Source organism: Choristoneura fumiferana, chromosome 7, assembly GCF_025370935.1.
Source record: "Choristoneura fumiferana chromosome 7, NRCan_CFum_1, whole genome shotgun sequence".
Lineage (NCBI taxonomy): Eukaryota > Metazoa > Arthropoda > Insecta > Lepidoptera > Tortricidae > Choristoneura > Choristoneura fumiferana.
This window is the reverse complement of record NC_133478.1, coordinates 10,054,549-10,082,319: the sequence shown is the minus strand read 5'-3', so window position 1 is coordinate 10,082,319 and position 27,771 is coordinate 10,054,549. Positions and strand designations below refer to the sequence as shown.

Below are 27,771 nucleotides of genomic sequence, written 5' to 3'. Positions count from 1 at the left end.
TAAAAGTCCGTATCGGGGGAAAGCTGCTTGATATGATATATGATAACGATATTGATAACAGCCGAAGCATCGATCAGTCGGCCCGATCCCCAGCAGTCCTGTGTACACCAGCCATACGAACCGTGGCCTGCGACACAACGAGATAACGGAAGGATTCGAATCGTCCAATCGTTTAGTGTTAAGTTGGACTGCGGTGTATGATGAGAATGATGGGGGAGGGTGAAATGGGTTACGGGGACTATTACAACTACGAGGGAGGCTGGGCGGCGCCGGAGTACTACGACCCCAATTACCAGATGCGACAGTCTCAAGAGGAGGACTATCGGTACAACTCTTATGCGTAAGTAACATCACGTATTTTTTTCTTGAATACCTACCACATGTCTAAATGTATAATAGTAACGGAGATGGTACCTATAGTGTTGTCCTACTTGCATATAAATAACAATCAAATGAGATAAATGTATTATTTCTGGTTTTAAGAAGATAGGACACGAAAACAGGCGTGACTAGATGGAAGAATCTTATTACAGATATTCTGGAGACATTTGATGTAATCGGGACCTTATTACATATGCATGAAACCCAGGATAATTTGTCCTAAATAAAAAACGAAAAAAAGGATAGTCAAAAATAACATTCAATTTATCTCTACTATTTTAATGACCTGCTATGGAACTCTGATTATTCTATTTTCATATATTTAACTAGATATGTTAGGCATTCTAATTCCAGTGAGACAATTTGTTAAAGCTAAGTTCACTCATACTAACCACAGAATTTACAATCTTACATATTTCTGAATAAAACCAATTTGTTGCAAAACTTTAGCTAGACAGTCATTTAAATTTTATTGATACGATGCAGTCGTTGCAGTATTCATAAAGTGCTATTCACAATCTAACAAAAGTACTGGAGTTAGTTTTCATGCACGCGAATTTACTATTAGTTGTATGAACCGTCTGCTTAAGCCAAGTGCAGCGAACACCGTCGGATCGGCTCGCGGAATCATACCAACTCAATATTTTCAATTAATTCTGCCGCTGTTTTGCCGTCTTACAATACAATCAATACGTTTTCATAGTTTTAGATTTTAATAAAATAATTTAGAATTTGTTATTATTTAATATATAAAGAGTAGAAATAAATATAACAAAAAGAACTAACCTAAGATAACTAAATATTATGTATTGTGACTACAACAAAAAAAATATAAAAAGAACACCCCGTCTAAAAGATCTGCCTGAATTACTTAAATGAAATTTGAGAGCACGCTTGTCTAGGCCACAATAGAGCTCTCGCTCTACCTTAATAAAATTAGTTCATCCATCTTTGCAAATATTATGAAACCGTCTATTTCAACTATAGGTGTCTAGGTAGTTTGGCTTTGTTTCACTGTTGATTATGGATATTTTGTATCAGTGCGGTCTTAGCCGCTGTTGTTTTATTATGACAGTAAGTCTACCAAAGAGAATTTTGCTAAAATATCCACTACGATAGTTAAACTCGTAGCCTGAGTTAATTTGTTAAGTTCCTGGGCGACCAAGCTTCGCTTGGGCTAAAACTTAAAATGGCGTTTTTATAAATATAAGACCAAGCTACATCGATTTTTCCCCGCCGCAAACCCCAAATTTCATCGAAATCGTTTCAGTCGTTACCGAAATCCCCAAAATCAGTATACGTGAATTACTCATATAATTAATTTGTTAACTAACACGAAATAGGTAGGTAAATAATTTTCCGTTTTCTATAGTTTTCACATTTAATACTAAATAATGACGCTACGATAATTATCCGTCGGCATTTTGTTTTACGCCTACGACAATTTCTCTGTAATCAATGTGCTCGATTAATAATGCGCCAAGTGTGTGTCGGACCAAAACACAAATATTTCAAAAATTAAACTTTTACGTTTTGTCAAGGGCAAAAAAACTTAGTTTTCATAGAAATAAGTATTCTGCTATTTTTATTGAAAGAAAAAGTTGGTGTGACTTTTGAGGGCTATTTCTTACGATTTATTTTAGAATTTTGACACCCACGCATGAATTTTAAACGAAAATACACTTTCAATAGGTTGATCCTTTTAATTTCGTAGGGGGGGGGGGGGAAACATGGAAGGACGCACGCACAAACATAGCAATTCGTAAGCATGTAGTAATAGATGTTTGTACATCTTTCACATAAAAGCCACTGGACTGGACACGGATTTTGATGAAATTTGACGCATATAAGTAAGTATTTATATGCGCAGGGGCGTTAAATGCGTCAAATTTCATCAAAATACACGGTAACTACATACCTAGTTAATAGGGATGGATTAATACAATACCTAATTAATGCGGAAAATTCTAGAACTTCCGCGGGGTAATGATAAACAAAGCAATCACAAACAAAGTCCCTCGCAATAGCTACTAATAAGTTAGGTATCTTCAAAAGCCAATTAAATTAAGGTAACGAATATTAGGTAGGTTAGTTAATTAAAGGATTTTAATATTTTTTTGTAACTTTCTTTTATTCGGTGATACTTTTTTATGGTTTCATTGTATATTTTACTGACTAGGTTGTTTTGGAGGTAGGTGGTAGTCCTTAAGCACACACTGAGAGCCTGTTTTAACCACTCATTGATATATTTTACGTGACAGATAAATGTGATGCTGTTTGTTTTGTCCGAATAAACCGTCTAGTGGCGTAACAAGCTCTAAGTACTTACCTAATTAAATATGGTTAAAAGGAAGCTATCATAAGGGTTTATATCAACAAAAAACATTAAATTAATAAAATCAAAAACCCGACTCCCTTAAAAACCAAAAGGAAGAAAATAAGTCTAGTGGTCTAGAACTCTGTCAAGAAGCTCATTTAAGGTTCAACAGTCGGGACCCATTACCAAGATTTTTTGAGCTGGTTACGATTTGAATGGGTCCCGACTGTTGAACCTTAAATGAGCTTCTTGACAGAGTTCTAGACAACTAGACTTATTTTCTTCCTTTTGGTTTTTAATGTTTTATTTTACACTTTTTTGATATGTATGTGAAAACGGTAGAATAAAAGTATTATAACCCGTATATATATTTAGAATGGGCTAATGATTAGCTTTCATTTGATACCCATATTGTTACAATACAAAATATTTTTTTTTCATTCCTCCGCCATATTTTTTTCGCAGACGTCATATTGAAATATTATATAGCCTATGTCACTTCGACAGCTATGACGAATCCAATGATACCTCATATGTTAAAATCCATCTAGCCGTTTAGGCTGCAGCGAGGACCAAAGAAATGGACATACATACCCACATACATACATACATACGCTCGAAAAACATAACCCTCCTTCGGGCAGTCGGGTAAAAAATAATGAGTAATTTACAATTTATTTGTATTTTATTTGTAGGTAGGTACATATATGTGACAAAATCGCCAGTCGCCAAGAAATCAGATAGTGATGACTTATGCCGTGACGTTGTGATATGAGTCATCGAAGCTTCACTTTTGACAATCAATCATTATTATTCCCTTATTGAATTTGCAAATTAGATAACAGTTTTTTTGGACAACACAGCCTATTTTAAGCGTGGTAAAGTGAGTCATATCCATCAATTATGTTTAATTCTTATTTTGTTAGGTAGTATTAAGAGTTTTGTAGCGATTAACCAAACATGATTAGATAATTGAGAAGTATGGCACACTTTGCGAAAAGGAAAGTGGACTCTATGGAGAAAATTAGAAAATGATAAAAGGAGAGTAGAAATGATAAAGGGGATTGGAAGGAAAATATTACGTCTTTCGATGAAATTACACTAAAAAATAATAAAGCAGGCGAAAATGACGGCGACTGTCGGAAGCTTGCACCTGAGGGCTACTCGTCTGCTGTAGGGCAGGATTTTAGGGCGTCAGTAGCGATCACCGTTGGCTCGAAGTCTTCAGCTACTCCAAAAGTTCTGTTTACTCTTACCTCTGGCGTCGTACCTAAGATTGAAGACTCCCTGCGTGCCACCCTTCTTTGATCTAAATGTTAGCCTTTAGTAGAGTTTTCAGCAGCAGCACAGAATTTACTGTTAGGTACGTAAAACTAGCGTTAGGGACAAGCAGCGTAACGTTGTCTTAATAGTCTAAAATTGTCTAAAATAGAGGAGGGAAGCCGGGAGTTTGCACTATATATTATTTAAAATAATAGAGAAATTGATACTACGACACATATGGCAATACTGAACGAACACACACGATAGCGAAATCGTACAAAACTGAGAACTTATTGTTCAACACACTTGGGATTCCAATAATTTTCACCACTTTTTTCTAATCTGACATACGGTATAGGTAAGACGAGGGTAGAAAGAGATGGTGAATGCGATCGCAAACGTCAGCGCGTCTAGAGTGACTAATAAGTGTAATAATAACAGGTCTAAATCAAACAGCTGATTTACAATGACTGGTTTATTCAACTTGATCTGATACTTAGTGTACCCACATTTTGGTATTTACAAGTCTACCTACAACATCTCCCTTCTTAACGTAACATAACAATAGGTTGACATAAACAATACTTATTGACATAAACAATAACAAAAATATAAATTAAGTATTAATAAATTTACTTATACCATATCATTTTAGCATTCCACTACTTTGTAAGTTTAATTTTGTTTTCATAAATTTACAATCTTTTCACTTTTATAATTTTACCAAAACATAATAATTTAAATAGTAGTTTTAGTCTTGTATTCATAAAATAATAATTTTAATTTATCATTGATCTATTTACCTTTCTTTCATTGAAGAAAGAAAAAAATAGAAATTAACTATTAATAAATTTATACTAATAATAACGATAACTAACTGAATAAAACAGAAAAAACTACGTTGGCAAGTGTGAATATAATTATCATTATCATACGCATGCATAATCACTGGTACAAATAAAGTCATGCATTTTCTTTTATACCTATTCTACTCTAGAAACGCTGAGGCGGTCGCACTACTCTGCCACTTCGAGTTACAAATGGCGAAGTGGCGTTAGGAGTCTTTGCGACGTGAGTCGGAGGTGGCTTCGCCACGCCGCCGGGATGCCCGCTTTGACCCTCAAACTGCTCCCAGTCTAGATAACCTCGGTTTTGCTTGTTGGAGGTTTGTTTATTAGGATTGACCTTGTCTTTGATCTTCATTATATGCTGACGGTTTCTTCGGTAAACTGAACCGTTTTCCGTTCGCAGCCAGTACGATCGATCGTCTTGAGCTTTATTTAGTATTTCCGACTTTACCCACACGTTGTTTTGCCTAACCCTTACTGCGTCATTGTTTTTTAGGTTCGGTAAAGTTTTTGTACCGCGATCGTAGTAAGTTTTATATTTGTCAATTCGAGCTGATCTCTCATTTTTTATTTGACGGCTATCAATTGGTCGCGGTTGTAATGTATTATCGGCCGCCGGCAACCGTGTTCTGAGGCTTCGACTCATGAGTAACTGAGCCGGAGAATGACTCTCTCCTGTTACTGGGGAATTTCGAAAATTAAGTAACGCTAGCAGCCAATCTTCTCCATTTTCATGAGCTTTAATCATTAAATTTTTAATTGTACGCACATTGCGTTCTGCAAGGCCATTAGATCGTGGATATAGTGGAGAGCTGGTCACGTGACTAACTTCCCAAGATTTACAGAAATTTTTAAATTCTCCCGATGAAAATTGAGTGGCATTGTCAGTAACTAATTTTTTTGGTATGCCAAACCGACTAAATATATCCTTGAATATTTTTATTACTGTGTTACTTTGTAAATTTACCAATTGCGCAACTTCCACAAATTTAGAATAATAGTCCACGACCAGCAAGTGTTGTTTACCATTAAACTCAAATATATCAGCTGCGACAACCTCCCATGGCAGCCGCGGCACGGCGTGCGGACGCAGCGCGGCATCGCGCGCGATGTCGGCCGCCATGCCCGGCCACCACATGACGCCGCGCGCCCGCCGCTGGCACTTGTCCACCCCCATGTGACCCTCGTGAACGCGTCGCACCATCTCTTGGCGTAGCGATGCCGGTATTACAACACGTTCGTTTCGAAGCAAAACTCCGTTCACATCATGAAGTTCGTCGCGTACGTCCCAGTATGGTTTTGCAGTGCTATCAACCTCATTTTTATTATTGGGCCATCCCTTCTGATAATATTCACCGACTGCCATCAACTCAGGGTCTGTCAAATTCACCTCTTTAATTTTACTGAGCATTTCTGGCGACGCCTCAATATTTTCGTACAGCATGTTGACGTGCACGACCACGTCGTTGCACACGTCCCCGTCCGTGCCCGGCTCGCTGGGCGCTCGCGACAGCGTGTCCGCGATGTACATTTCCTTTCCCGGCTTATATTGCAATTCTATATTGTAGTGCTGTAACTTCAGTAGCATGCGCTGCAAACGAGCTGGTGTCTCATTAAGCGGTTTCTTCATTATGGTTTCTAGTGGTTTATGGTCACTTTCCACCAAGACCTTACTGTGGCCGTATATGTACTGGTGAAAACGTGTACAACCGAACACTACCGCCAGAAGCTCCTTTTCTATTTGGGCCCAGCGCGTCTCCGCGGGCGTGAGCGTGCGCGCCGCGTAGGCCACGGGCCGCCCGCCCTGCATGAGACACGCGCCCAGGCCCCGGCTCGAGGCGTCCACGGACACGCACACTGGTTCATGTGGCGAATAATACTTCAACACGGGGGCGCTAACAATTTTTGATTTTAATTTTTTGAAAACATTGTTGTGTACGTGTAACCATTCGAACTCAATATTTTTCCCTAACAATTTCCGTAACGGAGCCGATAGTTCTGAATAGTTGGGTATAAATCTCGATAGGTAGTTAGTGACTCCCAGAAACCGCTCGAGTTCTTTTTTATCCGCCGGTTGTGGCAGATTCATAATAGCTTTTACCCTACTTTGATCGGGTTTTATACCGTTCGCGTCAAAACTATGACCCAGAAATGTGATTTTCGATGCTCCAAATACACATTTATTTTTATTAAACTTAATACCATAGGATAAAGCTTTTTCAATAACCGATTTTAATCTATTATCATGCTCAGTTTTAGTTTTACCCCAAATCAACAGGTCATCGCAGTACACTTCCACACCTTCCATTTTAAAAATTTTATGCATCTCATTGTGAAAAATCTCAGGCGCGCAATTAATTCCAAACGGCATACGTAAAAACCTAAATCTACCCTCCGGCGTTGAAAAAGTGCATAATTTTGAACTTTCATCATCGAGCCGTAACATCCAAAACCCATTTTTTGCATCACATTTCGAGAAGTATTTAGCTCCAGACAAATTACTGGCTATCTCATCTAGGGTTGGCAAAAGAAAGTGACTACGTTTCACTGCCTTATTTAAATGTTTAGGGTCCAAACAAATGCGTAATTTTTTGTCTGGTTTTTCTACTACCACAATATTAGAAACCCAGTCAGTGGGGCCATCTTCCCTCGTTATCACTCCCAGCTTCACCATGTTATCGAGTTCTTCTTTAAGACGAGGGCGCAGTTTGATAGGTATTTTTCGTGAATTATTCACCACCGGCGGCACTGACTTATCGACCTCTATTTTACATACAGTTGGCAAACAACCGATGCCATTAAAAACAGATTCATTAATTGTGACATTGTTAATTTCTGGCAGCTTATTTTTAACTGTTCGAGCTAAAAGTTTTAAATCAACACATGCTTTCAAACCAAGCAAATTATTACAATTTACATCTAAAACATAAATTTTTTGAACACTTTTAATCTTATTAAAGTCCATTAATGCATTAAAATAACCAACAACAGGCAACTGCTTTTTACTAATTTCTCTTAACACTGTGTTACATTTCACAAGTCTTTTCTTATCAAAACCCAATTTTGCAAAAGAATACCATGACATTACTGTAGCGTCTGCCCCGCTGTCTAATTTAAATTTAACATTTACCCCATCAACATTAACATTTTCGATCCACGATTCCGTGCCCTCGGACGCATCGATATTAATATTATACAAGATCAGCTCACCGAACTCGTCGCAGTCCATTTCACCTTCGCGCAGATCACCATCGTCGTCACCACAAACTTCTTGCATTTGCGGGAACCGCGCACGACAACATTTCGCGAAATGACCGACTCTTTCACACCGGTAACAAGTCACTCTCGATGCCGGACACCGATCACTTACACCATGTCTTAAATCACATTTATTGCACCCGTTATTTGCCTGAAACTGTCGCGGCGTTGACTGTACCGGCGCGCGCCGAGCCCGTCCACCGCTGGGCCGACCCCGGCCGCGGGCCGCGGGCCGCGCGCGCTCCGCCGTCGCGCCACAGCCGCTCCACCGCGCCGCCGCCGCTCGTGCCGGGCTGCGTGCTGCACCCGGCCGCCTGCTGCCCCGCTCGCTCAGCAGCTCGACACCACGATACCGCGTCATCCAAATTTAACGATGATTTTGCTAACAGCCGTTCACGCATTTGTATATCCTTCAAACCTCGAATAAGCTGGGTTAATATAAGACTTTTTCTCAGATCACCGAATTCACAGCTTTTACTATTTATTTTTAAGTTACCTAGGAATTTATCAAATGCCTGTTCATTCTGGTAAGTTTCAAAAAACATGTGCCTTTCGTAGTTAATATTCCTTTGTGGATCACAGTACTCATTGAACTTTTTGCATAACCCAGTAAAATCAGATAATTCGGATTGCGATATATCTAATTCCTCAAAAATTTCTCTTCCGTATTTTCCAATAACATGCATGAAGAGGGCACATTTTTCTTTGCTGGGAATCTCATCTTTGGCCGAAGCAACTAAAAAATAATCAAATGCCATCTTCCATTCTCGCCAGTTAGACGCCATGTTGCCTTCCCGTTGCAACGGCGCCGGCTGTTGTATTGCGGCGTACACTCCACTGCCGTCTTTGATTTTCTTGTCCGCCATTATTATTTCTCACTTATCACAAGCACACTAATTACTCCGGTAACAAAATTTTATCAGTATTTAGACCTTTAACACCCCACACCTGACACCATGTAATAATAACAGGTCTAAATCAAACAGCTGATTTACAATGACTGGTTTATTCAACTTGATCTGATACTTAGTGTACCCACATTTTGGTATTTACAAGTCTACCTACAACAGTAAGTGCAGTAGGCACTGTACTATCAATATGTTTGAAGTAATTGAACGTTATGTCTTCACCTTGTCTTCACCATTTCGGTGGGTCGCGTGTTAGCGGGTATTTGGGCTTGTTGCGTGCGCACTCACCGCGGGTGAAGCGCTGCAGTGAGCACCATCGAGCTTGTAATCCTGCAGCTGCGTACTCTCCCAGGCCTCGCCGGGGCCCTTAATTGGTTTGGAAACCCACTTCGCGAGCTAGCGTGCTACCAACCATTTAGAGCGTGCGCCTAACCAGATTGCCGTAACGAAATTTCCCATCGACTCTTCGCGAAGTCACAAAATTAAAGAAAATTCACGACTCGGTGTAGCCATAAATTTGCGTTAAGCACCATAGGTGCCGGCTCGATGACGTGTGTATGATTGTTGTTTGTTTTTGGTATCTTATCTGGGTCAGGAACGCGAATCGACGACCTACGGGGTTTATTCCGGTGCGGTTTATTCCAGCGGTGTAGCTTTACGTAATGATTTCATGCTCAAAGTTTTTTTTAAATTGGTTAGATTATACTAAGTTTAGTTGTAGAGTCATAGGTACTGAGGGTAATGGCAGCGAGTTAGTTTGGTCATAGGGTAGTTTTTTCTGGCGATTGGTGGCGCGTGGTACGAATGGCTCCGCGCCGTATATATTCAACTTTCAACAAATTACTTTCCTATCGTGCCCGCTATCAACCCCCATTATTTTATCATTAGCCATTGCGAATACGAAATGATCATCTTTTTAAATTCGGCGCCTAATGATACGGTCCGCTGATATAAATTAAACGACTAATGTAATACGCTGCAATCGTTTGACTTTTCTTTCATTTGAATCCATCCTATTAAGGACTGTTTATTCATGTAAATGGCCTAACAAGGGGTATCTTTAATTATAGTTCCTTGCTTCGACATTTTTAATAATATCGGGTTTTGTAATTACTCCAGCCACCTAACATCTTCGCTCTAAGTAAAATCAACATTAATTCAAATAAGCATTTTTTTTGCATTAAAAATTAGGTCAGATAATTTGCAAATATATTCTTCAATAACCCACCAAAATTTATCACTGCGACAGTAAAATTTTATAAAAAATTATCTTTAATAATTCTGTTAAAATCAGGCGATATTGCCTATTTACTTCATAGTTTACTAGTTTTATTTATGCTCTTTGTAATACATGAAAAATCCACTATTTTTTTTAAAGGAACTTAAAAAAGGCTTCATATTTTCAAAAGTAAAAATTTATTTACGATAGTGGCATGAAAGGTAACTATAGTTGAGGTTTAGGTATGTCTGTTTAACGTCCTTTGAGACTTTTTGTACTTATTTTTGTTGCTAATGTTATATCGGTTTAACAAAATACGTAATTTCCAATCATATTTATTGTTGGCTTCAGCTTGCGGGTCTAAAAAATGAATTATTCAAACATATTTTGACAATAAATTTACTGATAAAATCTTTGCTCCCAAAAATAATTACCTATTTTAGAGTACAATTTTTTTTTACCATCTTCCGGAACCAAATTTTGGTGGATTCAAAATTAAAGGTTCTTAAAATTACACATAAAAGCCGTATACCAAAAATTAGCCTAATATCGAATTATTTCCAAAAAAAACTGAAGAATGACCAGGCTAAATACCAAGCTATTCGAATAATCAACCTTGCAATTTCTAAATAGTGACTTTAGCTACTATTGTTATTAAGTTATTATTACTATAGGTTGTGCTATAGGTATTATTACGGTAAATCAACTATTTGGTATGTACGTACGAGAGTAAATTTTGATTTTCTAGCTCAAATATTTTATTGTTAACTAGCCGTTACCCGCGACTCCGTCCGCGTAGAATTCGGAATTCGGTTTTCACTATCCCGCGGGAACTATACAACTTTCCGGGATAAAAACTATCCTATGTCCTTCCCTGGGACTCAAACTAGCTACCATCAAAAAGGAAAACCGAAGGTCGGATCGTACCTTCCCTCTCAATCTCGTATTAAATAATACCTAGGTATTAGCGTCAGCAGGACGGCAAGATACTAAGTTCGAATTTTGTACTTCGTAGTAGGTATAGGGCCTGTTTAGTTTCCAGCTGGCGGCAGTTAACGTTCGATTCAACATTGTGCGCTATGGGGTGCGAGTTCCAATCTGGACTGGACAGGTGTGTTTTGGTAATCCATTAACCGTGGTTTTGATTACAGATGTACTTTAATTAAGTTGTATGATTAATGTACATATTTTATGCGTTGGAAAGCAGCGGAGCTAAAATTTTGGGATTGGCTGTAGAGTTTACAGTCGTCTTGAAATATTTGCGAATGTTATAGGTAATTAAATAGGTATTATGTGGGGAAGAAGCTGCAATAGAGAGATTTTTCTTTCGGCAGATGCTATACCTGCGCATAATACTTCGATAGCATAGTGCGATGCGGAGCATGGATGACGCGACTAGCTACTTATGCGGCTCGTAGCAGTTCATCTACCTGTTCTATGACTAGATGGCGCTATAGGGTTGTTATAAATAACTGCTTTATAACCGGTGTGCATCAATCTGCAGTGTATATGCCATATTATTGTTACGCAACCCGAGACAAGAAAGAGAAGTGTGAGTTTACTTGCTCAGCCTATGTCATAGGCACAATACACACAACTAAGGTACCTACTACCTTCTTGTTGTCATCGACGTCACGTAAAAAATGTTGTGAACGCTACGCCCCACTGATAGGTGGTCTATGTATAACTGAAATACTCCGTAATCTACCTTGTCATCCTGTCTGACAACCGAAACGTACCTATACAAATATTATGAATGTTTGTGGCTAAAAATAGGTTAAGGACCCCAGAACCATCTAGCCATCTAGTTTAGGTTAGCTTGAAAAGATTCCTTTTAGGGATAAGTTCGCCTTTGTACTCTTTTTGTTTTGTTGCTTTCTTTTTGTATTATTTTGTGTTTTATGTACAATACCATACCATCTATTATAAAATCGTAAGTATATCGAAATTGGGATATTTAGTATTACAAAGTTATAGACAGTGGACAAAAATTCCAGGCTTTGACATCGTAAAATTATGATTTACGTCTGTTGTGTTAATGTAAAAACTAAATAATAAAACGTTTACACGCCAGTTAGGATTAACTAACAGGGTGATCGGATGCGCTTATTGAGTGGGAGTGCCTAGTCGGCCGGAGCGGAGGGCGCGCGCACCTGCCTCGACCCTCAAATCTGGCCCTCGCAGCTTACCTCACAGTATACGCGAAGTTTCACATAAAACACTGCTGTCTACTACCACGAAATCAGTTTTTTTTTGAGACAAATGAACTTATTAAAAGATCTGGCCCTCGTGCAAAATTCGAACTTCGTATCTTGCCGTCCCGCTGACGCTTAAATTATTTAATACGAGAGTGAGAGGGATGGTACGATACGAACTTCGATTTTCAAATTTCGTAGCAGTCCCCCTGGATGAGCACGATGTAAATCGGCGCAGGTTGTGGCCTGGCCTTTCCCTATTAATAAAGACAACAAATCATTCAGGATGACCACCGTTTATTTACCCAATCCCCCAATTCACACTGGGTGGGCCGGCGTGGGAACTATGGCCCAAGCCGTCTCATTCTGAGAGGAGGCCTGTGCCCAACAGTGGGACATATATAATAATGGCATATTGCCTTAACGGCTAACAATGACCTTATCGGTATTAAATAACACAAAATATAAACTAAAAAAAATTACTTTGCTCACTCACGACCTTACGACAGCTACGTCTATGCAACAAATGTGTGTTCATGCAATTCCTCCAACTCTACACTGTTAGAACACACATGAATGACATGAACCCAACTTGAGAGTTGAGACTTGTTGACTTGGGAGGTGGTGATCAACCGCCACTTTTTCGAACTCTACCAGAGTTCATCCTCAGAGTAATAAACCAAAATAATTATTTAAATTTGTCAGTATAAATTCCCAAGTTGGTATGTACTCTATTACATTTTCAAGCCAAGCTATAATCGTATTTTATAATATTTATGCTTGCGACTAATTATGTAGTCAGGTGTAAAAACCGGGAAAAATTATCAATAATTTAGGTTATGTGTCGTTTTGAGACTCAGATTAAATCATTCTAATAAGTTGTATAAGTAGTATAAGTACAGTCAAGGGTAAAAATATGAACTTATTCAAAGTTTCAAAAATAAGTACCACAGACTTTTATTCCGACGCAATAAGGCCGTAGTATCATATTTTTGAGTGGTTCGAATAGATACTTATTTTTGCACTTGACTGTACTCTATTACATTTTCAGGCCAATAGTTTAGGCTATGTGTCGTTTTGAGACACATTAAATCATTCGAATAAGTAGGATAAGTACAGTCAAGGGTAATAATATGAACTTATTCAAAGTTTCAAAAATAAGTACCACAGACTCTTATTCCAACGCAATAAGACCGTAGTAACATATTAATTAGGTGGTGACGTTAATAAGCCACGATGCTTCTAAGAATCGTACGAGCGTTCGTAACCACTGTTTTATCATTTACTCGTAATTGAAATAATAGAGAGCTTAACAATGATCGTGTCCAAACCTCACAGGTGCTGACAACGGATAAACAAATATAATGAACAACGGAACCAAAGGATAAGCTATTACAATAGATTTTAAGAAGTAATGGTGCCTCGGCGCTTCATACCCAGTGCAATTCCGCATACCTGCTTTTGTTTTACTAAGACAGTAAACCGTCATTACCTGCTATTTATAAATTTAAGAAACAAGATTATAAAACTTTCCCACTTAAGTTAACAAAGGTAAATAAATAAAACAATTACTTACTTAAATCGTTTTAGCAGTTTTTTCTTTTTGTTGCTACCAGCTACTACCGTTACTCGGGTTACTCATAAGATAATCAACTTGAAAAAGTACCTAATCAGATTGAGCGACACAAATGTAACCTACTTAGTCAGTACCTAAGTAAACTTTAACGTTTTTGATTAAGTCTATATATTTAGGCCGTAGTTCCCACGCTTGCCCAGAGCGGATCGAAAATTTCACACACCTTGAATTTCTTCGCAGGTCTGATCTGGGCAGATCCTGAGGAAAATTTTATTATCTTCTTCTCTTCTTTTTTGTCGGATACTCTTGGCAGAGCAGTCGTGGTCACGTAGCACGTCGAACAATTCTACGCCAGTTCTCCCTGGCTGTCGCTTCTCTGGCGCAAGTGTTGAGAGGAGTATTTGTTAGGACTTTTATCTGGTCAGTCCAGCGCATGGGAGAACGTCCTCTTGATCTTTTCCCATTTACCCTTCATTTTATTATCACGAGCATTAAAATTTACCACAAGATTTACCTTCAAGAAAAACTACTCCGTATAGCTCATGGTGAATTTAAAAATTTAGATACTTTCTCTAATAAATTTCGAAAAACTCAAGAGGTGCGAGCCTGGGTTTGAGAGGCCATAGGTCAAATCAGTAGGCTACCATGACTTAAGAATATTATAGAATAGAAGTAAGTAAAGGTATAAAAGGTGAAATTTTGAAGTGATACAAAATTGGTAAAAAAACACAAACATCACGCTTGGGAATACAGGGGGTAGGCAGAGCACACGAAACGTTACCGCTTCGGAGCCACTTTTAGCAATTTTAAGTTTTAAGTTTGACGAAAACGGTACAATAGTGACTGCTTGCTAGCCTGTCGCCTACGGTATACCTTAGCCTATATCCTCAGTCGCCTCTTACGACCGCGGAATAAATGGACAATATAATGGATTAATTGAACTGTTTTAATTAGGCTAGTCTTGTTTAACGTTAACGGTGTCCATTGAGTTGGTTATTCAATTTCTATAAAGTATAAACATCCTAAATTTTATCAGATTTATCCAGCACTGATTGAGCTAGGTACACTTTATTTTTAAATTCAAATAAACTAGCAATAAATTAAGTAAGATAGCCTTCGATAAGAGTTACTTTTTTTTAATTTAGTCCATATACTTAGTATATTTAACTTTTGATATTACGTTGGATTTGAGTTATATGATTGTGACAGTGGTTACAATTGAGAAGATAATAATCAGTTAATCAGGCAGGATCAATATTATCGCACAAAAATCTCGTTTTCTTTTATCTCGTCTCTATAATATCCGGTGAGTCATCTCTATTACATCAATAAGAGAGAAAGGGTTAAAAATAAACACAATTACATCGTTCTACAATTTGAAAAATATACCTACAACTAATTGAAGTAGTAGAGATACTTTTATTTCTACGTACCTAACTACGTGCTTTAAATGTAAACAACAAAAACCGCAGAATTAATGTTTCAAGTAAGCCGTAACTTTGTGTGATCCTTTTCTCTTATAAAATTTTTAAAAGTATCTTTTATTACATTTATAAATATGTCTAACTTATTAAATTGATATAACTCATAGTGACAGCAGTAAAAATGTAAAAGCCTCATCTTATTGTTTTGAAAAAAAAAATAGAAAAAGGAAATTGATTCGTTTTTCCAGCATATACTGTTAATAAAAGCGATGAGCGCGCAACGATGGCTGCGATAGATATTTTAAAAACTCATTCACAATAAGTCAATTAAACAATTCGTGGGCCGCTCGCCACTTACTGCAGCGTTCCGTTCCCAATATAAATAATCACCCTTTGTTATCGATGCCCTTTCACAGAAACTTGCGAGCGCTATGGTTTCAAACTTTGTATTTTATGGTAATTTGTGTTGAATTTACCCAACATATTTAAAACGAGAAAATAAAGTACGTTTATACGTAAAATCTATCTTGATGTGATTTGTTTAAAAACCTCAAGGAAAATGTAGGTACCTATTATCTATAAATGTACTCGTAGTTTGTTAGGAAGAGAAAAAGAAGCGAAAAAAATCGTCTAGAAATATTAAATAAAAAAAAATGCTTTGTATTTTCTGACACCCACAGTAACATAATTTTCATGTAGTATTCAAATAAGTAAGTGGCGTGGCGTCAGATATCTCCGTGGTAAAGCCGAAGCAAAGATCGCTTAGGTACAATCTTTCACAACTCCTGTATGACCTCTTGTTGTATGTATTTTGTAAATATTGGGCAAGCCGATGGGAATAAGATTCTATGAACGCTTCGCCACTGGTACTTAGGTATTCTAAGGATGTAGGAATATTAAAAAAAAACATTTCGACTTAGCATACTCTGCTCAGTTTAATAGAGTCAAAACGTACCTATGTACAACATTTGGTTTATTTTATTCTAACAAGACGGCCTTAGGGTTCTTCAATTGTTTTGTTTTGTTTTAGTTTACCGGCCGGTTTATCGAAATGCGTCAATGAAAGATAAAAGTTATCTTATTCAATGTCACACCAGAGGAACTGATCACGTAGCTCTCTGAAACCACAAATATTTCTTTTAGTTCCTCAAATTTCAAGAGCTTAAAATTTTGAATGAGAATTGACACACGTGCAAGTCATAAAGTGATAGATAATGCTATTCTTTTCTCGGGTAAGTAAGAACAGGTACATACCTACCTGTTCTTAGAAGCATCGTCTTTCTCTGGGCGGCTATTGTCTCTCCGATCTAAGTACTTGCACATGTTAACGATTTTAAGACTGCCCGCTTCAAGTTGATAAAAAATTAAGTCTATGAAATTTTCGACAGATGTTTTGGAGTACCTATTTAAAGTTTATTATGCTTGTAAAAGTAAAGCTTTTAAAGCAGGATTATTTAAATGCTTTCGTGACTTTGTTGATTGGGCGACGTACCTAAGTACGAGTACTACTCGTAAGACTGTTTTTCTAAGGGTATGTGGATGGCAGGTACTTTCTTTACATTTTTAAGTAACTCAACTAGCTAAATAAAATGGATGATACATTTTATTACGATGCAGGAAATAATACAATACAGTAACTACACGTACATCTAACGTAAGTAGGGCCAACAATAGCCCTCAAATCATTACTACCGAAAAAGCGTTGCGCAGCAAAAACTCTAAAAACATGGGCTTACACGGACTTAATAAAAACACTCTAAATGAAAATCGTTATTCGGCCATTTATAGCGGCGTCCATAACGAACCCGGCCTCAACAATGGGCTTAACGCGCTCACTCATTACAAAAAGCGACATAACATAACGCTGCGTCGAAAGCTCTTTTCACAGAGTATGATGCTCCAGGTTTTTTTGTTGGGAAGGCTTTAGACGTGGGTTGGGATTGGTCGGTTCGCGCCCCGCCTACCCGGGCGCGGGCTGCGATTGGCGGGGGTCAGTAGAGCACCCTCGACGCTGAGTAGGCTGTCGAGGCACGAGGGCGGCGCGGGGTCTTGTTCACCCCGAGAGCCACTCGAGGGTTGTTCAGTGCAGCCGCGGCGTCGAAGGACGCAGCACGTGTCACGCGAGTGTCTGTGAAGCCTTCACCATTATTCCGAAGTCGAGTTCTCCCGGCCGGGAGATGAAGTGCGAGGAGGGCGAGCGGTCGCCGCCACCGCTGCTGCCGCCGGCGTCGCTGCTGGCGTGGAGCCCCATCCTGCTGCCGCCGTGGGGCCCGGCCTTCTTGCCGGCGCTCTACCCGGCTGCCTTCCGCTCTGCTTTCCCAGGGTGAGCGACGGAACAGTCTTTAAAAGAAAATAAATAACTTGGTTTACTGTCACATTGTTGGCTAATACGGTGACAAAACAAAGTGTAATACTTAGGTGCATAGTTAGTTTAGTAAAAAAAATGGCTCTGTCCATCGGAAGACAATTTTGCCAGTGTCTAGTGGGGTTTGCCGTTGTACAGTAAAAAATCTAGAAAACGAAATATGAGAGGTAATGGTAGATGAACGGCGACAGCGCGAAAACTTAGTGGATATTTTATATAAAAGTGCGATATTTAAACGTCTTACAAGCTTTTTTACAAGGTTTTTGTTTGGCTTGCCCTGTTTATTTATTTATTTGGGTCAAATATTGGAAGCCAAACTTGACCCACTTCTAGCGGTCCAAGTGACATAAAATTTGACGTACTTATGTAAATTTGGTGACAGTATAATACTATGGTAGTGACATCTTGGTGGTCTTGCCAGGATCGTCTCAACAGGAGCGAACTGCTCGATAGTTAATAGTACCGACTTGAAATTTAGTAAGGATATTCAATTTAAATGATAATGCAAGTACAGTCAACAAAAAGTACAGTTAGCAAAAAAAGCTTGTATTAAAAATGACATTTTGAACAGAAACTTATTACTCATAATCGACAGAATCCTTCCTTTTAGCCAACATTAGGTAGGTTTGCCTATGTTAGATTGAACCCTTTTTCTAACCAAAAACGGGATTTTTAGTAGATACAGAGGCCGCCTGTTCTGAAGTGTGTTCGGCACGTCTCACACCACAAAGCGTGTGACAGTTTGCACCTCGCTTAGTCCTGTTTACAACCTGCTAAGGGCTTTCGAGGGTCCTTTGAGCGGGTCACGTACGAGACTTGCTCTACGTTCTCATGTTATACTTAAACCAATTTATTGAAGAAGCTTTGGTTTATTGTGGATGTAGTTTTTCTTACATTCTTGCTCATAATTTTGAACACAGCCGATTTTTTACCGTCAAGTGGTAATTGATCGTAGTTTGTTACCTATTGTTGTCATTTTTTATAATTATATGTACTAAGCTAGATTTTTGATAGGTTGAGTTTTTATTTTTAAAGATAATCCTAAGCATTTTTGATTTGATGAATCTCAAAATCCAAAAGATGGCTTAATTCACGTTAATAGTCAGTTATAAATAAGAAAAAGATAATAGTGTTTGTTTTGCTTGTTCCTAGAACTTTTACACGGTTAAATACCTACTTTTATACCTACCTTTATTAAATAGTTAAAACACGATGACCGGCGTCGAAATTTGAAACTTCGCAGAGTGCAAATTAGTAATTCTTGTGAAGTGTTCCTTTTACACTCAACTATATTTAAATAAACAAACCATTGTTATTAAGAAGTTAAGCCGTCTTGGCCTGGCCCGGCGCGGTGTTTATTACTATGGACTAGTTCCTTTCTTAAGGTCACGTTCCGATGAGAGGTACTTCGTTTATAAAAACATTTCAATTGACGGAATGTCGTATCTACTTATGTTTTCTTTCAATCAGCCGTGTACGCCCTCGAATGGATTGTAAGTTCGAGTCGAACAGTCTGAGATACTCTTTCATAAGTAGTAACTATTGAAATGACAAGCGTTGTGTAGAGGTCTTGTGAGTACTTGGCTTGAGGGTTCTACGTGTCGATATATGAGTATAAGAAAGTACGGAACATCCTTAAAATTGAAAACAAATCAAGAAGCGTGAGCGCGTTTAAATCTTTTAAAGGAACAGAACACTATTTATTTGAAGTACTTCAAACTATCGTGAGTAAGGTTCAAACTATCCTAAGGTTGACTGGTAGAGGTCCCTTAAAGGGGCAAGTTCGCCTTTGACCATGTCTCTCAATGGGGTCTATATTGACTGGTCTAGAATTGTTTTACATAACATTTTTTCGTAACATATTTTTTTGCATAGCATTGTTTCGTCGAATGATTGAAATATCGAACATTGTGTAGTCGCAATTGTTTTTCATAATATTTTTTGGTCGAAAAATTGTTTCGTATCGCATTTGTATGGTACCTATAACATTGTTTTGTCGAATGTATTATAGGTAAAAATTTTGCTAAACTATAGACCGAAAGTGCTTAGGAAAAATGTATGCAAAAAAATAAATAGGCCTTGCGAAGGGCACCTCTCTCAATGTTTGTCAATTGTGTTTTGTTTATTTATTTTTGTACAATAAAGTGTTTAAATTAATAAAAAATAGAGACGCAACTATTTTGACTATTATGTTTCTTACAATCAGAATAGTTAAAATTTAAAGAGTCACATTTACCTATAGATATTAAGAGAATGTAGGTACCTACCTATATACTTTAAGAAAACATTTTTCAATTAAACCTTAATAATTTATATTACGGGTTTAGAAGCCTCTTCCACATAAGAAACCCGAAACCCTAGTGAAAAAGGGGTTAAGTCTGCAGAAATTACACAGCTATTTTCTATTTTATGTGTATAGGGGTTTAAGTCGAAATCACTATGCTATACCATACCTGAGCTAAAGTAACTCTCTTACAAATTTACTTCTAAACTTTGTCATGGTCCAATAGCCAAACTGACCATTCCACTTTGTTACCAGGCTACTGGACAGCATGAAGATGCCCGGTCAGCGCCCAGGCTTCCAGATCTCGGATATCCTGGGCCTGAACGAGGGCAAGGGTTTGGAGCCATCGCCAGGCGCGGGCCCCGTGGAACTGCCCCCGTATGCTCCTCCCCACCACTACCCCCATGAGCTGCTGAGGCACCACCAGCCCTGGCTGTCACTGGATCACCATGATAATAGTAAGTCGATATTTGTGCAGTTAAAGTTAGTTTACTTGGGTTGCATTGACATATTCGGAACTGAAGTATTTGGAAAATTTGTAACGGTCAAATTGGACTGTAAATTACCGAACAAAATTAAATCTTTTTTCACACTTTGCGTTGACGCATATTAAAGTCACCTAAATAAAAACAAAACCTAATGTGTATTCTTTGTGTAACAGATAAAGTTCAAAACGCAACACTGTTTTATTGAAGATTAGACTATTTTTGTACATTTATTTTAGACCAAACAAACAAAACAAAAGGCTCTTTTTGGCTACGGCCGTTGCAATATTTGCAAACATTGGTCGATGGCCGAAACATTGAAATAAATGCATCATAATTAACATGACAATTACATTATTTTGTTATTCTACAGTAAAATCCACCGTGTAATTCGGCACCTATCTGTTATTTAATCGAAATGTGACTTGAATACTTAAATATGTAGGTACATAAACGGTAAAAAGTACAGTCGCTAAAGTAAGTGTTTTTTTATGATAGTTCCTACAATAGAATAAAAAAACCGGCCAAGTTCGAGTCGGACGCGCGCACTAAGGGTACCGTACCATTATCTATACAACATTAGACATTAGCAAAAAAAACACGTTTGTTCTATGGAAGCCCCCCTTAAATATTTATTTTATTTTAATTTAATTATTTATTTTAAAGTGAATATACGACTAAATATTCAATGAATATTTCAAGCGTCTACCTGTAGACGTTATTAATATCGAGCAAAAAACGGCAAAAAAATCACGTTTGTTATATGATGGGGATCTTAAATATTTATTTTATTCTGTTTTTGGTATTTATTGTTATAACGGCCACAGTTATACATAATCTGTGAGAATTTCAACTGTCTAGCCATCACGGTTTATGAGATACAGCCTGGTGGCAAACGGACGGACGGACGGACAGCGAAGTCTTAGTAATAGGGTTTCCGTTTTTACCCTTTGTTTACGGAACCCTAAAAATAAGGGTTATAAATAGTTCACATTGACTTATAACTGATATTATCCATTTATTTGCATTGGTATATTCGTGTTTAATATTTAACAATTGATATTCGATACACATTAAAATACATTAAAATTAGACCAATTTAAAAATATTAATAAAAGTAAAACAAACTACTAACTAAACTATAACTAAAAGAAATTTTAGTGGTTGATGTTTTAAATCCTACAAACAAATAATATTGAACTTTAAGCCCAGTTAAGGTACCTGCAAAAATATCTTGCAAGTTGTATTAGGTACGATTCGGCGGTCCTCGATTGACCACTTCAAACTTGTTCGCTTTACGGCTTTGCAATGTTCCAATGTATGGAACTCGCACGAGTTTTCTTACAGGTCTAAACTGTGCTTTAGGATGGTAAAAGGAAGTTCTTGGTCAATTTTACTCGCGACAATATTTTTTTACGCAACTCTAGGCCGTTATACGACTAGTGTTTAGGTAAGTCAATCTTGAGTCTAAAACAAATGCGAGTAGGAGCAGAATTATGCGATGGAATTTTCGCCACATAATCTTTTATTATATGTAAATAATTTGATATTTTAATCAAACTTCTAGGGTAAAATATTCGCTTTTAATCAGTTAATTTGACTTCAGTGAAGAGCCCTCATGACCGTTTATGTTTATGGCCACTGTTGACTCAGTGCGAGTGCCGGCGGCGGCGCGTGCGACTCGATCACTTGCTTACGCATATACCAAAATATTGAGCACTTATCTTAGCTTAATAATGCATTATGATAATTATGAAACATTAACAAAAATCTGAAACCACAACTTCTGTTCTAATGCCATATACGTAGTTAAATATTATCTTTGGACTTTCTTCATTCTCTCCGACGTCAACAGTTAAAAATACGATACCTATCAATCTGACACCTGCTCTGATTAAAATCTCACTCAGTTCATCCTTTGGCAGAATATGATATCTGAAAAATTACATAACTAAATGCAAATTTTCGTCTGTGGGTGAGTGAGTGGGTAACTTTTTCATGCTATAACGAATGAAAGATTTGGATGAAATTTATTATATAGATAGCTGGGTATCGAGAATAACACATAGGATACATTATATTCTCACTGTGTATAGCTATCAACATATTGTAAAATTCCAAAATCTCGATCCGGTTTAGGGACATAAAAATTTATTAAGTATTTATTTATTTATTAAGGATCACCAACAGATATACATCATACAAAAACATAATCCAGTAGATGACATTCCAGATATATTTTTATCTTATTATAGGTAACCAAAACTAACTAACACGAATTATATTTTATACGAATAGTCTTTCTGCTACGTAAATGAAAATGAAGATATTGTTTTTGGGAATCTTCATGATAGTTACAGCCACGGCTGAAGGCTAGTGTAAAAAATATGAGACTACAAAGTCATCATCTGACTTCGACTTTGGTTACCTACAAACAGGAAACTGACCTATCAGTTAGGTACAGTAAAAAAAACCGAATGCCTTAAAAAATACTAAAAAGAAGAAAACTAGACTAAAGGACTTGTTTTCTTCTTTTTAGTATTTTTTAAGGCAGTCGGGTTTTTGATTTTTTTAATTTATTGTTTTATTTCACACTTTTCTGTGAAAATGGTATATTAAAACGGTTATAACCCATATATTTTTAGAATAGGCTAATTATTAGCTCTCATTTAGTACCCCAATCGATAGGTTTTAATGAAAAACGTTTTTTGAAAACTTACAATTCGGCACCAAAAATCCGCCATTTTATTTTTTTAAGAATTTCATGTATCCAGTGTCACTCGCGTCATTAATACGAATCCAATGACGTATCATTTATCAAAATCGGTTCAGCCGTTGAGTAGTTACGAGAGGACATAGGAATAGACATTCATACATACTTACGCCTCCTTCTTCGCAGTCGGGTAACAAAAGATAAACGTCCTAAAAATAAAACCGCATGCATATCTTTAAATTTGACACTCATGAGTAGGTAATCGAATTATCGTCTGTACTCGTATGTGTATGGCCCACTCGAAAATAGTATTCGGTAGTGGCGTTCGAGAGCAGAGATTATTTTTTGAAATGCTCCTCCAATGGAGTGCCTTCACACTAATCTGCTGTTGTCATTAATTATTTTTATCGCTATCAAACACTTTTGGCGCTCGTTCGATTGTGGACTCGGGACTTTCTATATTTGAAGCAAACTTAATTAAAGTAAAACTATGAGTATTATTTTTAAACATAAAAAATAGAATCATATGTGATAGGACTGATTTCTTGTCATACGGCAATTGTAGTACGTAGGTAGGTACTATAAATATTTGTTAAACAAAAGTAAGAGTATGTCAGTAATATTAAATCATTAAGTAAAACATAAGCATCGTTTTGCAAAAAATACTATTTACCTAGTTAAGTACAAAATAATCCTCTTCTTTACAATAAAATATTAAGTACAAAGTAATCCTTTAAACCGTGTTTTTTCTCATAATTTGTATTGTAGGTATAAGGAGCTTAGTAACGTAATATATTATTTACATTAGCTCGAAGTTTAGAATATTTATTTTGGTAACGTCTCGAGATATTTAAAAAATATCTTATAATTAGGGATTAAATAGAAAATAACAAAATTGTCTAATTTAACTAACAAGGGTAGCATTATGACAAAAATCTAAAATCAGTTTTCTATGAACTGGCCTCTGCTAAACAAATGTTCAACGATCATCTCAGTTTTTGTGGTATTTAACACGGAAGATTTCCAACACAGTTAGACAGAGATTAAACACTGTCTAAATCAAAACCCCGCAATTTCTTATAGGGGTTGCATGTTCACGCCCCACGGTGCAATCTGGGGTCGTAGGGTGCGTGGAACAAATTTGTCACCAATAGCGGTAGCAGCGGCAGCTGTCGCCTATCAATTACATGATGTTTGCGGCTGTTAGGGACGCTATTTGTTCTTTATTCAATGACAGTTATAGATTTTATTGTGTGACCGGCGGAGTACCTATGTCGGTTGGGTGGGTTGGGTGTTCCCTAATAGTTCACAGCACAAGTCAGTATTTTTGATTCTATATCGTTTGCCTGAATTTTATATGCCGTGAGATTTCTATAATTTTCGTTTGATAAAAAGTAATTTATTTCTAAAACAGTATTTTCTTCAGAATTGGTATTAAACTAACCTAACCTATTGCATTATACATATAAGATGACATTTAAAAAAATACTGAAAACAGCACGGTTTTCTATACATATATTTTATTGCAAACGCTGGTATGGCAAGTGAAATTATGACAGGTGAGTATGTGAAGTGGTTCGTTTTTTTTTCGTTCACATAAACTACCAGATCTGGCGTTAGAATTGAAATTTTGGGATTTCTCCTACGAACAAATAATAGTCGTAGGATTTCTCTAAATTTTCGTGGGAATTTCCGAAAATTACACCGTGGTTTTCATTTGCGTTGCATCAAGAACACCCGTGCCAAATTTCATGCTTCTAGGCTGCAATTTTGGGATTATAGGAACACCAGATAAAAATATTGTGCCCATGATCCAGCCATCTAAAATATGCGTGAAAGATTACGTACCTAATATACATATAAACACGCACGCACACGAACACCAAACGTAGACTAGATAAGTTACGGATTATCAAATATTGCACAAATGAAAAATAGTAAGAAATTAACCGTTATTAATGGTTAAAATGCAACTACTTAATGTCGCCATTTTAGTTTGCTGATTATTTGGCTTGACAAAAAACGCCAAAGACTCGCTTATAGATTCAGGAAACAAACATGGAGGTAAAGCGTTGTCATTATTAAACTGTGCTCATAAGGGAAGATGATCATTGAACAAAGTACTCGTACCAGCTGCCGGGGGGGGTGTGGCCCCCCCGCGTCCACGCCCAACGCGTCCTCCCGCCCTGTGCTAAACGGGGGGTGACTCAGGAACAATGTAATATTGGCCCTGATTTTTTTCACATCTATTTGTATGCGAGCGGCACCTAGTTGGAGTTAAATAGAGCGTAGCCCCACAAGATTAAGTGGAGATTTTGTGTACGATGCATGCTAAACAATAGCATGTATACACAGTGTCGTTAAAGGTTTTAATCTGTGAGAACTTGTTGTTTCCCAGCACTAAGGCGAGCTTGCGTAGGTAGACTGACTAAACAATATTTATTAACTCAATATTTATTAAATAACCTAGGTTTAACAATATAATGCTTAAACCCCAGACCGTGAAAGCGGCCTTATGGCACGAAATTTAACCTAAAACTACTATACTCATAGTACTGTGTGTGATTTTTTTATAAAATTATTAATTTAATAAACAAATGATTTTACAGCGATTATTTAAAACGGTTTAAAATCAACAAAAATTCTCTGCTGCTGCCGATCGCTCCTTTTACATCCTCAAAACTTAAAGTTACATAGATTTCGTCAGTCTTTCGTCAGACGGCTAGAGAGTAGAAACTGGACTGTATTTTAACAGTTATTTTCCTTTGTTCTCAGGTATACTGGGCCAGCAGGCGAGCCCGGACAGCACGTCGCGCGCCTCGGAGCTTTCGTACGTGGGCGCGTCGGCGTCGTCCCCGCCCGCCGCCGACCCGCGGCACGACCAAGACGACCACGACAACGAGCACGACCTCGACCAAGATGACGACGACCACGATCACGACCAGATCAACAACAACAGCAGCGACCCCAGCATGGTACACAAGAAGCGCAAGCGACGCGTCCTATTCTCCAAAGCGCAAACATACGAATTGGAGAGGCGATTCCGTCAACAGCGGTACCTGTCCGCGCCAGAGCGGGAACACTTGGCTAGCTTGATTCGTTTGACGCCCACGCAAGTAAAGATCTGGTTCCAGAATCATAGGTACAAGACTAAGCGGGCCGTGCAGGAGAAGGGAGCGCACGATTTGAACATTGGTGGGTTGAGTTCACCCCGGCGGGTTGCTGTACCGGTATTGGTAAAAGATGGACGACCGTGCTTGGGGAAACCGGAGGGTTTACCGCCACTGAGCATGGCCTTGCCGCCGTACCAGCCGCTGCATCATCAGCCCCCAGTGTCCGCGCACGGCCCGCAGCCCGCGCCTTGTTGGTGGTGAAACGAGCCGCCGCTTGCCGTCCTGATGCAGCCACTTGACGCGCACATAAAGCCAGCACTTTTGAAAAGCGTTTGAGTGGAAATGGCGTGCTTCATGTCCGTGACAAATGACTGCGCAGGGCATCTAGCGCTCCGTTACAGTGTTTACTAGTCCACACGTCGCTGCTCGTTTGGATGGATCATTCATGCCATGTGAAAACTTGCTGCGGCTGTAAAAAACAACATTTTCTAACGTCAAAATTGTGGGTTCAGAACGTGTTAAATTATTCAGTTAAAAAAAACTCGAATAGTAAATTAAAACTAAGATAAGACCTACTATTTAATGAATTGGAATAAGGTATCTGGAGTTCCTACTTAATTGTATTTAGATATTCTAATGTCTTCAGTAGGTACTAAATTAAATAAAATTCGGCAAATCTGTATATCAAGCAAATTGTTATTGGCGATCGGTATGTTGTAGTAGGCCTTAACTAGTGATCGAGTACATTCCATTTTACATGACGTGTGTATATTTATGTAAAAAGCCTTTGACAAGTATTAGATTATTAATATTATGAGAAATGACCAGATTTTATCAGAATGCAATATTTAGATGTAAGGTTCAGTATTATTATAATCGTGAATAGTGAATAATTATTTATATTCCAAATGAACTACTTATTATTTTACGTAACTACATAAATTTTTGTGTAGTTAAGAGTTATTAGGTTAAAAATGTACATATATTTTGTATATAGCAGAAAATGTATACAGTTACGCAAATAAATGCCAACCGATGCCTATCAGTTAGTCTGCATCATCGCTTTCCTATCTTATCTGAGAAACAACATTATATGGCACGGTACATAGGCTATCTGTCTACACATTCATCCCAGAATGAAAAATATAGTCACCATCAGAGTTTTGTGTGAATACAGTAAACTTAAAAACCAGTGTCGAAAATGTGTTAGGTACATGATTAGTAAATTATTATCAAAAAATAAATAAAATGATTGAAAACAACTTTGAATTATTTATTAACCCCTTAACTAAATTACCTACGTTAGATTTGCTTATTCTAATGTTAAATGTGCAAAATAATGGAAAATACCACTCTCCGAATAATAAAACAACTCTACATCCGTCATACAGTTCAATTTTGAATACTTATTAATAAAAAAAA

The 27,771-nt window shown here is 37.6% G+C and overlaps 1 protein-coding gene across 2 annotated transcripts; it reads left to right on the top strand.

The window, feature by feature from the left end:
* The first annotated feature begins 94 nt into the window (after window positions 1-94).
* On the top strand, window positions 95-27,558 carry LOC141429681 (uncharacterized). Of its 2 annotated transcripts, none has more exons than XM_074090116.1 (3): window positions 95-340; window positions 20,294-20,496; window positions 26,012-27,558. In XM_074090116.1, the coding sequence occupies exons 1-3, from the start codon at window positions 198-200 to the stop codon at window positions 26,608-26,610; spliced, it is 945 nt and encodes a 314-aa protein (XP_073946217.1). In that variant the 5' UTR covers window positions 95-197; the 3' UTR covers window positions 26,611-27,558. The 2 variants fall into 2 exon arrangements, with proteins under 2 accessions (XP_073946217.1, XP_073946216.1); XM_074090115.1 differs by lacking the exon at window positions 95-340 and adding an exon at window positions 16,371-17,712.
* Window positions 27,559-27,771: the final 213 nt, after the last annotated feature.